This window comes from Bos indicus, chromosome 3, assembly GCF_029378745.1.
Source record: "Bos indicus isolate NIAB-ARS_2022 breed Sahiwal x Tharparkar chromosome 3, NIAB-ARS_B.indTharparkar_mat_pri_1.0, whole genome shotgun sequence".
NCBI classification, from domain to species: Eukaryota; Metazoa; Chordata; class Mammalia; order Artiodactyla; family Bovidae; genus Bos; species Bos indicus.
In genome coordinates this window covers 67,779,437-67,795,277 of record NC_091762.1, presented here as the reverse complement: position 1 = coordinate 67,795,277, position 15,841 = coordinate 67,779,437, and the positions used below count along the sequence as shown (strand labels likewise).

Genomic DNA, 15,841 nt, shown 5'->3' with positions numbered 1-15,841 from the left:
GTTGTATTTTCACATAAAATAATGGTCCTTTCATCAGTATTTGCAATTTACACTATCCCATGCAACTTATGGGTTTTCCTGCTGTTGTTGCAAGACCACTAGATTGTCTGAATTGTTAATATAATGAAACCTACAATTTGCCTACCTACTCAGAAACATTAAATAAATACTACCACTGTTGGTCATGAAAGGAACCCAAGTGTCATAAATAGTCTGCAGTAAACTCTTTTTGTGACCTTTAGAAAACCCTTCACTTACATTTCTTCTTAGTCAGCATGTCAAAGACTCCTAAATTCAACAAAGGTCACCATCCTTCTCCAGTGTCTACTATGTCCAATGTCTACTATGTATCAGACACTACACTTAATTCAATTTCCAATGAAAATACTAACACCACTCAACAACATTTGGGAGAATTCAAATAACTTCAGTTTACAAGAACGAAATAGAGGAAAATGGGGGAAAGGGGGCAAAAAGAAGTGAGGAAGTCAAAACAGGATAGAGAACAGAGGAAAGGAATAGGAAGGAATGACATCTACTCTGTTCTCTTCCTTTAACACTGCCAGAGCTATACAACAACGTGGAGAGACGATATGTAAAGCATTAACAGGTGTACTGTGCACTTGGCTGACTCGGCAGCTATCAGAAAAGAAGATACCAATCCAAACCTATACAATATAACACTACATCTCAAGGAAGGAACACCTTGAATCTCCCAGTACCATGAAGCCATGTCACTACCCACTACTACCTAAGCTGTGATTCCATCATACCAGGAAGGAGTGGAAAAGGAAGAAAACTCTAGGTGAGAGTGACTAAATTTTCTACCATTAGGCTGAAAGAAGAGGAGGGATAAGAGGTTGATTTAAAAAAAAAATAAATCCAATGATAAGAAAATACAGAAAACATGTATTTGCTCTACTGACTGTGACTTCTGAAAATCATCCACACTATAAAGCAACTATGCTGAGGGGCATTCACATCATTTCCAATTTGTTGTGGCCAAAAGCAAGACTGCTGCAAATATCACTGCACTGAGATGCAATGGTTTTGATATATTCAGAGCTCTGCAATGCCAAAGAATGTTTAAACTACCATACAACTGCACTCATTTCACATGCCACCACGGTAATGCTCAAAATCCTTCCAGCTAGGCTTCAACAGTTCATGAACCAAAAACTTCCAGATGTACAAGCTGGATTTAAAAAAGGCAAAGGAACCAGAGGTCAATTGCCAACACTTGTTGGATCATAGAAAAAGAAAGAGAATTCCAGAAAAACATCCACTTCTGCTTCACTGACTAGGCTAAAGCTTTGACTGTGCAATTCACACCAAACTGTGGGAAATTCTTCAAGAGATGGGAATACGAGACCACCTTACCAGCCTCCTGAGAAACCCGTATGCAGGTCAAGAAGCAACAGAACTGGACATGGAACAACAGGCGGGTACAAAATCTGGAAAGGAGTACATCAATGCTGTATACTGTCCCCACGTCCAAGGAGCAGCAGCTGAGCAGGCAAAGGAGGACCGAGAGGAGCTACTCCACGTTCAAGGTCAGGAGGGGCAGTCAGTGAGGAGATACCCGTCATCCAAGGTAAGGAGCAGTGGCTGCGCTTTGCTGGAGCAGCCGTGAAGACATATCCCACATCCAAGGTAAGAGAAACCCAAGTAAGACGGTAGGTGTTATGAGAGGGCATCAGAGGGCAGACACACTGAAACCATAATCACAGGAAACTAGCCAATCTGATCACACGGACCACAGCCTTGTCTAACTCAAAGAAACTAAGCCATGCCGTGTGGGGCCACCCAAGATGGGAGGGTCATGGTGGAGAAGTCTGACAGAATGTGGCCCACTGGAGAGGGAATGGCAAACCACTTCAGTTTTCTTGCCTTGAAAACCCCATGAACAGTATGAAAAGGCAAAATGATAGGATACTAAAAGAGGAACTCCCTGAGTTGGTAAGTGCCCAATATGCTACTGGAGATCAGTGGAGAAATAACTTCAGGAAGAAAGAAGGAATGGAGCCAAAGCAAAAACAATACGCAGTTGTGGATGTGACTGGTGACAGAAGCAAGGTCCGATGCTGTAAAGAGCAATATTGCATAGGAACCTGGAATGTTAGGTCTATGAATCAAGGCAAATTGGAAGTGGTCAAACAGGAGATAGCAAGAGTGAACATCGACATTTTAGGAATCAGCGAACTAAAATGGACTGGAATGGGTGCATTTAGCTCAGATGACCATTACATCTATTACTGTGGGCAGGAATCTCTTAGAAGAAATGGAGTAGCCATCATGGTCAACAAGAGTCCAAAATGCAGTACTTAGATGCAATCTCAAAAACGATAAAATGATATCTGTTCGTTTCCAAGGCAAACCATTCAATATCACAGTAATCCAAGTCTATGCCCCAACCAGTAACGCTGAAGAGGCTGAAGTTGAATGGTTCTGTGAAGACCTACAAGACCTTTTAGAACTAACACCCAAAAAAGATGTCCTTTTCATTATAGGGGAATGGAATGCAAACGTAGGAAGTCAAGAAATACCTGGAGTAACAGGCAAATTTGGCCTTGGAATATGGAATGAAGCAGGGCAAAGGCTAATAGAGTTTTGCCAAGAGAATGCACTGGTCATAGCAAACACCCTCTCCCAACAACACAAGAGAAGACTCTACACATGGACATCACCAGATGGTCAACACTGAAATCAAACTGATTATATTCTTTGCAGCCAAAGATGGAGAAGCTCTATACAGTCAGCAAAAACAAGACTGGGGGCTGACTGTGGCTCAGATCATGAACTCCTTATTGCCAAATTCAGACTGAAATTGAAGAAAGTAGGAAAAACCACTAGACCATTCGGGTATGACCTAAATCAAATCTTTTATGATTACACAAGGGAAGTAAGAAATAGATTTAAGGGACTAGATCTGATAGACAGAATGCCTGATCAACTATGGATGGAGGTTTGTGACACTGTACAGGAGACAGGGATCAAGACCATCCCCATGGAAAAGAAATGCAAAAAAGTAAAATGGCTGTCTGAGGAGGCCTTACAAATAGCTGTGAAAAGAAGAGAAGTGAAAAGCAAAGGAGAAAAGGCAAGATATAAGCATCTGAATGCAGAGTTCCAAAGAACAGCAAGAAGAGATAAGAAAGCCTTCCTCAGCTATCAATGCAAAGAAAGAGAGGAAAACAACAGAATGGGAAAGACTAGAGATCTCTTCAAGAAAATTAGAGATACCAAGGGGACATTTCATGCAAAGATGGGCTCACTTCATGCAAAGATGGTCCATATCATCTTTGGATCTAACAGAAGCATAAGATATTAAGAAGAGGTGGCAAGAATACAGAGAAGAACAGTACAAAAAAGAGCTGCACGACCCAGATAATCACGATGGTGTGATCACTCACCTAGAGCCAGACATCCTGGAATGTGAAGTCAAGTGGGCCTTAGAAAGCATCTCTACGAACAAAGCTAGTGGAGGTGATGGAACTCCAGTTGAGCTATTTCAAATCCTGAAAGATGATGCTGTAAAAGTGCTGCACTCAATATGCCAGAAAATTTGGAAAACTCAGCAGTGGCCACAGGACTGGAAAAGGTCAGTGTTCATTCCAATCCCAAAGAAAGGCAATGCCAAAGAATGCTCAAACTACTGCACAATTGCAGTCATCTCACACGCTAGTAAAGTAATGCTCAAAATTCTCCAAGCCAGGCTTCAGCAATACGTGAACCGTGAACTTCCAGATTTTCAAGATGGTTTTAAAAAAGGCAGAGGTACCAGAGATCAAATTGCCAACATGCACTGGATCATCGAAAAAGCAAAAGAGTTCCAGAAAAAACATCTATTTCTGCTTTACTGACTATGCCAAAGCCTTTGACTGTGTGGATCACAATAAACTGTGGAAAATTCTGAAAGAGATGGGAATACCAGGCCACCTGACCTGCCTCTTGAGAAACCTATATGCAGGTCAGGAAGCAACAGTTAGAACTGAACATGGAACAAAAGAGTGGTTCCAAATAGGAAAAGGAGTACATCAAGGCTGTATATTGTCACCCTGCTTATTTAACTTATATTCAGAGTACATCATGAGAAACGCTGGGCTGGAAGAAGTACAAGCTGGAATCAAGATTGCTGGGAGAAATATCAATAACCTCAGATATGCAGATGACATCACCCTTATGGCAGAAAGTGAAGAGGAACTAAAAAGCCTCTTGATGAGAGTGAAAGAGGAGAGTGAAAAAAGTTGGCTTAAAGCTCAACATTCATAAAACTAAGATCATGGCATCTGGTCCCATCACTTCATGGCAGATAAATGGGGAAACATTGGACACAGTACCAGACTTTATTTTTTGGGCTCCAAAATCACTGCAGAAGGTGACTGCAGCCATGAAATTAAAAGACACTTACTCCTTGGAAGGAAATTTATGACCAACCTAGATATCATATTCAAAAGTAGAGACATTACTTTGCCAACAAAGGTTTGTCTAGTCAAGGCTATGGTTTTTCCAGTGGTCATGTATGGATGTGAGAATTGGACTGTGAAGAAAGCTGAGCACTGAAGAATTGATGCTTTTGAACTGTGGTGTTGGAGAAGACTCCGAGTGTCCCTTGGACTGCAAGGAGATCCAACCAGTCCATCCTAAAGGAGATCAGTCCTGGGTGTTCATTGGAGGGACTGATGCTGAAGCTGAAACTCCATTATTTTGGCCAACTCATGTGAAGAGTTGTCTCATTGGAAAAGACCCTGATGCTGGGAGGGATTGAGGGCAGGAGGAGAAGGGGACGACAGAGAATGAGATGACTGGATGGCATCAGTGACTCAATGGACATGAGTTTGAGTGAACTCTGGGAGTTGGTGATGGACAGGGAGGCCTGGTGTGCTGTGATTCACGGGGTCGCAAAGAGCTGGACACGGCTGAGCGACTGAACTGAACGAACTGAACTGTCACCCTGCTTATTTAACTTCTGTGCAGAGTACATCATGTGAAATGCTAGGCTGGATAAATCACAAGACGGAATCAAGATTGCTGGGAGAAATAACCACCTCAGATATATGGATGATACCACTCTAATGGCAGAAATCAATGAGGAACTAAAGAGCCTCTTGATGAAGGTGAAAAGAGGAGAGTAAAAAAGCTGGCTTAAAACTGCACATTCAAAAAACTAAGATCATGCATTTGGTTCCATCATTTCATGGCAAATAGATGGAGAAACAATGGAAACAGTGGCAGATTTTTATCTTCTGGGGCTCCAAAATTTGTGAAGACAGTGACTGCAGCCATGAAATTAAAAGACACTTGCTCCTTGGAAGAAAAGCTATGACAAACCTAACCTAAACTTGGAAAGTAGAGATGTTTTTTTGCTGACAAAGGTCTGTATAGTCAAAGCTATGGTTTTTCCATAGTCACATATGGATGTGAGAGCAGGACCATAAAGAAGGCTGAGTGCTGAAGAATCGATGCTTTCGAACTGTGGTGCTGGAGAAGACTCTTGAGAGTCCCTTGGACTGCAACAAGATCAAAGCAGTCAATCCTAAAAGGAAATCAGCCCTGTTCATTCATCAGAAGGACTGATGCTGAAGCTGAAGCTCCAATACTTTGGCCACCTGATACAAAGAGCTGACTCATTGGAATAGACACTGTTGCTAGGAAAGATTGAAAGCAAGAGGAGAAGGGGATGACAGAGGATGAGATGGTTGGATGGCATCATCAACTTAATGGATGTATGTTTGAGCAAACTCTGGGAGATAGAGAAGGACAGCAAAGCCTGGCATGTTGCAGTCCATGGGGTCGCAAAGAGTTGGACATAACTTAACAACTTAACAACAACAATTGCCATGCTTACCACCAAGTTTAGAACATTTTTACCACTTCAAAAAAAAACAATCCCTATACCCATTTAGAAGTCATTCCTCATTCCCCCACCTCATCCCCATTCTAGACAACCCATAATAGATCTGCCTATTCTAGACATTTCACACAAACAGAACCATACAACATGTGGTCTTTTATGATAGACTTTTACTTAACACACTGTTTTCAAGGATCACCCATGTATACAGGTATCAGTACTTCATTCCCCTTTAATCACTGAATAATGGCCCACTGTATGGATATATTTTATTTGTCCATTAGTTGATCAACACTGTGATGTTTCCAATTATTGGCTATTATAAATAATACTGCTATGACCGCTCACGTACAGGTTTTTGTGTGGATACATGTTTTTACATATGTAGGCTGGAATCATTGGGTCCTATGGTAAATCTACACTTAACCTTTTGAGAAACTGCCAGACTGTTTTCCAACATGTGATTTTAATTTCTGCCAATTTGATGGGCATACAATAATTTTACTTAATTTGTAATGTGTACACTTCCTTAATGAGTTTTAGGCTTTCTTTTCACTCACTAGCCATTTCTGTTTGTTTTTCTCTCATCTGCTTTTCATTTCTTTTGTCTTTTTTTTCCTACTGAGTTTTGTCTTTTATAAACTTTCAAGAATTCTGCTTGTATTTGTGATATTAACCAATTCACTACTGTCTTCTTTGCAAAGATCTTATTTTGATTCTAACCTTAGTGTTTTAATGTTGTGGTATCTTTTGATATATAAAATACTAAATTTTTATGGAGCCAAACATATCTCCTACATTTTTGTGTTCATTAAGAAGTTCTTTCCTACTTTAGATTAAAAATGCAGTTGCCGAAACTTTCTTCTAAAATCTTACTTTACTTTAAGTCTTCATACAAAATTTATTTTATATTACATAGTATGAAATTGAAATTAAGCTGTTTTCCTATTGAAATACTATAATCTTAATCATATATATTTAATGATCAAATCTCATAAATTTTTTTCTTTGAATTCTCTATTCAGGGTTTTTTCAAGCCACAGATCGGGACTGTTTGCTTTTGAAATCAATTCAGTTAAGTTTTATTTGACACTGAAAAGAAAACAAAGAAAATAATGTGCATCACATGTACTGAGGGTAAATGTTTCATAAAACTTTTACTTCTAATTTTTAACACATACATACATCAATGTATGTAAAATGTATTTCTTACTATGAATTATAATAATGTTTGAAATCCAGCCTTTCATTGTATTCCATTAATCTATTTATCTATTCCTTTGTCCATACATATTTATATGATTCAAGAGGCTATGTTTTCTTTTATATACCTTCTTTGTCTATTATTAGATATTTGTTCTTCCACATGAACTATGTGGTCATTTTCTTTTTCTAACATTAAAAAAAAAAAAAACTTGCTTCTATTCTAATTAGAACTGCTAATTTGGGAGAATTATACTTTATGATATTAAGTTCCCTGCCCCATCAAATACTTGGTATAACTTTCTGCTTATGAAATGTAGTATGCTTCCATGATTCTTATGCTGTAAGTTCTATAGTTTACTTGCCAAATGTACTTCCTAAGTATTTTATAGTTCCCTTCATTGTGAAAGAACATTGTTCCCATTTCCATTTTGTGTAGTTATTATAAATATAAAGAAGCACCAGTTTTATTCATCTTATGTCTGACTATCTCACCAGATTCTCTTCTTACTTCTACTGCTTATAACTTGAATGTCTTGGATTTCCTAGATGTGCAATCATGTATGCTAGGACACCTAAAAAAAGTAAATAATTTGGCAGTATAAAATGGCAATATTGAAATCTTATCTATCTCCTCATTGTAACACACAGTTTAAGTAATATAAACAAGAAATTAATTACTCAAATGACTGAAATACATTCCTCTCTCTCACTCTCTGGTATTTCTCGAGTTGCTCTTCATGTTAAGCCCTGTGCCTGGCTCCTCCTCTCTCATTTTCTAAACTGTGCCCTGGCTTCTGATGCCTAGGTGGTAGGGAAAAGAGATGCTCTGGCTCTCACTATACCATTGCACACACACACACACACACACACACGTATATATCTCCATCCATTCAGACATATGCAAACATGGCACAAGACAAGATGCTGAAAAAAATATCAAGAAATCAAGGACATCCAGAAAGACAATCAAATAGAAGATATGGTGGCACTAGTGGTAAAAAAAAACCCACCTACCAAGGCAGGAGACATAAGAGACTCGAGAGACATGGGTTTGGTCCCTGGTTCAGGAAGATGCCCTGCAGGAGGAAATTGCAATCTACTCCAGTAAGCTGGCCTGAAGAATGCCATGGACAGAGGAGCCTATGGGCTACAGTCCATGGGGTTGCAAAGAGTCAGACACAACTGAAATGACTGGGCACACAGAGGATAAGATATGTGAATAAATAACATTATTTCAAATAAGAATGACACACACTCCAAAACAGAGATAGGTAAAGCATGACTCAAGATGAGAAGAAAAACAGTTACTTACAGTACAAAAACACACTATTATAGGTGGAGGTTAAATATATACTTCAATAACACTATAATACAGATATATTACATATTTTGAAGTTTTATGGGATTGGCTGCACCTAATTATTATATACATTACTATTCTTTTAGGGGAAAAAATGGCTTTCAAATAATTCACTTATAAGTGAACTCCTAGCAACATACTCGACAGACAATTCTAACAGTTTCAAACTTGTAGTATTGTCAATAAAGGGAAATAAGGGGAAAAATGATCTTTCCTGATTACCCCTTGAGAACAAAATTAATGTTATTCAATATAAAGAAAAAGAAATTCCTATCATGAATCTTAAAATAAAAATTTTATAAATTCAGGTACTATAAAAATTTCATTATAATTGTTTATAATTCAGTGTTAAAATTAATATAGCTTCTTATAATGCCAAGAATATCATCATAAAAATTTTGACCAGGGTAAAAGTTTTTCATCTTTGAATTCACACAGTGTATATAACAGCAGTTTATTGGTTCATTCACGCTATAAAAATATGACTGACATTTCATCTGGTCAACCATCTTAAAGGTTAACTCTTGTTTCCTATTTTAGATTTTATTCTAGGTGAAGTGTTGTGCACAGATTCTATTTACCTATTCTGAACAAACCACAAACTGTTTCATTGCTCACTCTTACTGTTAAGAACATATTGACTTGCTGCCTGCTCTGCTGTTAAATTCATTTATGCTGAGAGTCAGGCATGAAGACAGAATTTTAAATGTGACATTTGCAGGCTGTTAGGTCATTTAAGCTCTGACAACACCAGGGAATTCCTGACATATAACTGGACCTGATTACCAACCACAGATAGACTGTGGGCAAATTTTAGACCACTTTTTGTAATTTCCCATAGAATTTTAATATTCAATTTTAACATCCATGAAAAGATCTATATAGCCAACATTTTAAAGTAAAAGCCTATTTCTTTTAATAAACTCAACCTGGTACTCATAATCAATCTGTATCTGCTAAATAAAAATTCTTTTGATTGGCAAAGACATACGGAAAGACTCAACAGTAATTAACATTTGTGAAAATTCTGACAAATTCTGACGTTTAAGGGCTTTTAATATTTCCTATAATCTATAGCCTCTGATAAATATGGTAGGTCTATAGGCCATAACTCTCATCAACAAACCTCTTTTAAAATTCTTAGATTCTGGTCTAGCAGGGAGGACTTTATATGCTGTCAGAATTACAGTACAAAATCAAAGTTTAAAAACTTACCACACTGCCTTCTCTAAGATTACAGTAATGTAGAAGGGATGATAGAGTCATTATAATTGGAAATGAAAAAACTACCCATATGACATTTAGAATTACACTTTACAAAGGTTGATAATGGGGTGGGGTGGAAGAAGTAGGGAAAGATTTCTTTCTCATTTTAGCTACTCAAAGAAATTATACCAAATGATATTTTTTCAGCATTTTCTTTGTCATTAACAAGTACCATATACAATGGTTCAAATGAAAGTTCTCTGAAATTGTCTTGTTGTTAAGTAATGCACAAAAGATAATTCTGATTCTACCCTGTATTTTATATAAGCAATAATTCTACTGTTAAACAGCAAGTAGCCTTTTAATACTGCGCTTTGAATGAGATTTCCAACTGTAAGAGGTGGAGTCTAAATAGGGCTAGACAGCCTGGAATGCCTTTCAGCTATAGCACATTGATTCTGAAAAACCTAACAAAAGCAATTACTTTTCAGAGATTAAAAATCTTGTTTCTTTCAAAAGAATAAAAATGGAAAGCAAACCTGGTGTATTATCTGAGCTACAGGAAGTTGTTCAGCGTATTTCAGAGGTTCCATTAGTTCCTCAACCATCTGGTCTTTCTTATAGCTGGAAAAAAGAAATTAAAAAATACAAAGCTAAAGTATATTTTTGTAAATATGGCAAATACTTAAACATATCAAATATGAACTATATTAAAAATATATATATATCTGAGATTGTAAAATAAGCAGTATTTGTCAATAATCTATGAAAAATAATCTAAGGATAATTTTTAAATGATACAACCATATATACATTCAGATTGCATAAAATTACTATTTAATAAGACTACTTAACATCACATAATAGTCTCATCCTGTCTTTCACTCTGAGACTTAAAAATGTTTAAGAACTCCATGTTCACTGCATATGCTTTTAAAGGTCTTCAAAATCTGGCTCCAACTATTCAAGCCTCATCTTCAGCAACTCCTCCTCTACGTCCGAATTAACAGTTTCAGCCATGCCCATCTACTGGTCCCCTGCCAGTGGGCCTTGTATTCTCATGACTCTGATTTTCTTCATTCTGTTCCCTATTTGGACCAATCAAAGCTCCCTTTTTATTTACTCTTCTTTCAAATATAGTAATTTATTTAGATCTTAGGTGTGCTTTTTTTTACCACCTTGAAGACAAAAATCATGTCTTATTCTTCTTTGTATAGCCACTATTTACCATATAATGAAGACTCAATAAATGTTTGCTGAATGAATATATGAATAAAATAAACACAATAATAACTCTCTGAGAGGTTATTCTATATGGAAAATATTTTAATACTTATATTTCAATGAGATGCAGAATTGACACAACACATACCTGATGGTATAAAAGAGTAAAGTGCAGAGTAAGAATAAAATCTCCCCAAATGAAGAAAACTACAAAAAAAGTTCTTAAAAAAGTATCAACATTTACAAAATAGCAAATAAACATTAGATTTTAAAACAGCAAGACTGAAACACATTTAAACTTTCAATTACCTTTTATTCCTGTAAACATCACCTTATCAACTTAAATTTAAAAACTGAAACCTTGAATTACCTTGAAAAATAAACAAGACTAGTATAAATCTCTAGTTAAGAAATCTGATGATGAGAAATCTGGAATCTCTCCCAATAAAAAGGCAAATATACAAATAAGGACAAAATTTTGTACATAAGAGTTTAAAAGGCCTCTTAGATAGGTAAAAGTTTATATATACTTTGCAGATTAGCATAAATATAATTAATTGGAGGAACTTTGAAGACGCTCACTATTGATGAAAAAACTGTCTTAAAATATTGCTTTATAGAGACAGAAAATAGAAGGGTGGTTTCCAGGAGCAAAAGAGGAGAGAAGGGGGAATTACTAATGGGTAGTAATTCCAGTATTAAAAGATGAAAAAAGTTCTGGAGGTAGACACAGATAAAGACAAAGCCCTCATGAAGATACCAGGGGAAGATTTAACCATCTATAAATCAACGAGAGGCTTTATAAGAAAACAATCCTGTCAACACCTTGATCTTGGACTTCCAGCTTCCAGAATTGTGAGGAAATAAATTTCTGTTGCTTAAGTACTCAGTCTGTGGTACTTTGTTATGGTAGCCCTCACAAATTATATTAGAGTATACAATTAAAAATAAAATAAATATTCACTGACCAAAAATAACCCACATTATTTTTAAACATTTCACAATATACCACCTTTTAAAGCTCTATCTATATTTTTAGGTATACAAAACATACACCAAGCAACAAAAGGAAAATAGATTAAATAATATCCAATTTAAAATTTTTGTGCTTCAAAATACACTACCAAGAAAGTGAAAAACCCAAAAAATGGAGGAAAATTTTTGCAAATCATACATCTGGGAATACCAGACCACCTGACCTGCCTCTTGAGAAGTCTGTATGCGGGTCAGGAAGCAACAGTGAGAACTGGACATGAAACAACAGACTGATTCCAAATAGGAAAAGGAGTATGTCAAGGCTGTATATTGTCACCCTACTTATTTAACTTATATGCAGAGTACATCATGAGAAATGCTGGGCTGGAAGAAACACAAGCTAGAATCAAGATTACCAGGAGAAATATCAATAATCTCAGATATGCAGATGACACCACCCTTATGGCAGAAAGTGAAGAGGAACTAAAAAGCCTCTTGATGAAAGTGAAAGTGGAGAGTGAAAAAGTTGGCTTAAAGCTCAACATTCAGAAAATGAAGATCATGGCATCCGGTCCCATCAATTCATGGCAAATAGATGGGGAAACAATGGAAACAGTGACTGACTTTATTTTGGGGGGGCTCCAAAACCACTGCAGATGGTGATTGCAGCCATGAAATTAAAAGACGCTTACTCCTTGGAAGGAAAGTTATGACCAACCTAGACAGCATATTCAAAAGCAGAGACATTACTTTATCATCTAGTCAAGGCTATGGTTTTTCCAGTAGTCATGTATGGATGTGAGAGTTGGACTATAAAGAAAGCTGAGCGCTGAAGAATTAGATGTTTTTGAACTGTGGTGTTGGAGAAGACTCTTGAGAGTCCCTTGGACTGCAAGGAGATCCAGCCAGTCCATCCTAAAGGAGATCAGTCCTGAGTGTTCATTGGAAGACTGATGCTGAAGCTGAAACTCCATTACTTTGGCCGCCTGATGTGAAGAACTGACTCATTTGAAAAGACCCTGATGCTGGGAAAGAGTGAAGGCAAGAAGAGAAGGGGACGACAGAGGATGAGATGGTTGGATAGCATCACTGACTCAATGGACATGAGTTTGGGTAAACTCCAGGAGTTGGTGATGGACAGAGAGGCCTGGGGTGCTACGGTCCATGGGGTCACAAAGAGTCAGACACGATTAAGCGACTGAACTGAACTGATACATCTGAAAAAATAATGGTATCAAAACTATATTACAACTCAACAATAAAAAGATAAATAATTCATTAAAAAATTTTCCTTCCTCATTAAGGATATTTCTAAGTGAAACTGGAATGTTTGTGGGTTGTTTTTTTTTACTGTATGTCTGTGATAGGAAAGAATACAATGACTACTCAGTATAGTTTGGTGCTATTGCCTTGATTAAGGCACCAGAAGTTTCAATAAATATCTGCTGGGGAAAAAATTAGTGTAGATAAGATCACTGAAGTAATTCTAAGAGTAAGTAGAAATATGAAAAATTCTTCTAAAAATACAAAGTAATAACATATAAATTGGAATTCATTTTACTCATAAAATGTCTCTCAATCAATATAAAAGATACAAAAATATTAGAAATCTAATATTAATAATTCATTTTAACATTTTTAAAAATGACAAGTAGCTGTTGCAAAAAATTTCAACTTCTTTTTCCTTATTTTATTTTTTCTGAACCATTTTAAAGTTGCAAATATCATGATAGGTCTCATCTAAACACTTCAGCATGTATCAACCAATGATAGGTTTGAAAATTTTCTTTTTCTTGTTTTTGCCCAGCTGCGCAGCTTTCAGGATCTTAGTTCCCCAACCAGGGATCACACCACGCCTCTGACCCCAGCAGTGAAAGCACTGAGTCCTAACCGTTAGGGAATACCCTTGAAAATTTTCTTAATAACTGCAGCATTTTTTAAAAAGTCACTCAAAGTGCAATTCCCAAGTAATCTTGGTTATCACTATGGATTTTGACCTTTTTACTTATTCAATCCCACAACAAATTACTCATTTTGAATTTCTTGAAAATGTCCATCATTTTCTTGCTATGTATATATTGCTAAAGGTGTGATGTCAAACTAATTTTATTCCTATTTTAATTACTCTCATTTTTAATTTATTTAAAAAATAAAACTATTTTTTTTATTTTTTTGGCTTGAAGGCTCAGGTGGTCTTTTTCTTTCATTTTAAAGTCTAATACTAATATATAGGATATAGCTAAGAGTTCTAGATCAATCAATTCTCCCAGGTACCTGGGGGCCCTTTCAAGATGGAAATGCAAGTCTCCTTTTGTTTTAGAAAGTTTGTTTTATTATAATTTTAAATATTATTTCTGTTCATTTCCCATTTATTTTTCTAGTTCAATGTCTTGATCTAAATATATTGGATCTTCTCTTTCTCTCTGAGCCTTTTATCTATCTTATTTCAATTTCACTTTCATGATTTTTTTTCATTTTTAGTCTTTATGTCTCTTACTGAACTTTTGGTAATATCTATCTTACCTTGGGTACCTTGTAATTTACTTTTCATTTGTGAAATGATTTTTGTCTTTTTTTGTTGATTTTCTTTCCAGAGTTCAGTCAGCTCCTATTTCATACATCTTTCTATTCATTGTCCATTTCAATTGTGAGTTTTGAAGTGTCTGATTCATGGAGTTCTTTCATAATGCAATTGCTTGTGTAATGTAAGTTATTTATATTTGAGTATTATATCTTGGCTTCCCTGGTGGCTCAGACGGTAAGAATGTACCTGCAATGCAGGAGACCTCAGTTTGATCCTTGGGTTGGAAAGATCCCCTGGAGAAGGGAATGGCTACCCACTCCAGTATTCTCGCCTGGAAAATTTCATGGACAGAGGAACCTGAAGGGCTACAGTCCATAGGATTGCAAAAAGTTGGACACAACTGAGCAACTAACACTTTGACTTTTATCTTAGTTTTCCTTTTTTGTGCCTTTCTTTTCTTTATTTTTCCTCTCATTCTCTGTGTAGTGAGCGTGTTTAGAAGATTTGGTTTTAGTTTTCTGCTTTCTTATAGTAACTCTGTATGGATGTTGCCTTCTGTTTTTACTGAAAAGCATCTGCATTGTTTTTTCTAGATGCAGCAATACAGTAAGCTATCTTGTGATGGGGGAAGAAAGGAGATAAGTTGGCTTATTAGGTTTCTCTCCATTCAACAGCACCCTCCTCTGTGGCTACAATAAAGTATAGACTTTTTAATACATTTATTTTTTGTGGTAGTGGTGAGAACAGAATTTGTCCTTTTTTTTTTCCCCCTCTCATCTCCTTTGGACCCCTATGTGTAGTTGCTTTTTTGTTTCCCTTCACTACCAAGACTCCAAGGGACACCTCCTCCTTCCTTGCAAACTATCATCTATTTCCTCAGAATTAACGCTTTCCCAATACTCTCACCTAAGTCAAATCACCCCCACTTTCTAGACCCCATATCTCCTATCTTTAGTAGCTAGGGCCCTAGCAAGTAGTCCATGTTTACAGTAGAATTCAGGAACTAAGAAAACGATCAATGTTAATTCCAATCTATACATGGCTACCATTCTAAGGGAAACCTGGAATTTTCTCTTGCAAAACAGTAAAGTTCTCTTTCTTAAAGCTACTCATTATTCCTTTTATTTAACATTTGAGTTCCTCCTAAAAAGATATATTTTTCTTTTTTTTTAAGATATATTTTTCTATTATCTCTTTCCAAGATCCTTCACTAAGACATCTACTTTAAAAAGAGTAGTTTCTGCATGCAAAAAGCTATACATTACTTTTCTTACTTTACTGTTTCTTTTAAAAAAAAACAATAGGAATGGAATTTGCTTACACTACAGAAGAATTGTAGATACAATACAGTGATGCTACCATCTTAAATCAAAATCCAATTAAAATATTGTCCAAATCCTTTGCCAAAGTAAATAAAATTCTGCTGGCAAAATTCTGAAACCCACAAAGTTAGTCTTTACAAACGTTTGTTTGTTTTGAGTTCTTTTTATTC

General features: G+C 36.3%; 1 protein-coding gene across 1 annotated transcript in view; it reads right to left on the bottom strand.

The window, feature by feature from the left end:
• Positions 1-15,841, bottom strand: part of PIGK (phosphatidylinositol glycan anchor biosynthesis class K) — a 136,487-nt gene that overhangs the window by 39,223 nt on the left and 81,423 nt on the right. The window contains exon 10 of the mRNA XM_019957246.2: positions 10,166-10,250. Within this exon, the coding sequence (XP_019812805.2) occupies positions 10,166-10,250 (85 nt within the window). The remainder of the gene's footprint in view (positions 1-10,165; positions 10,251-15,841) is intronic.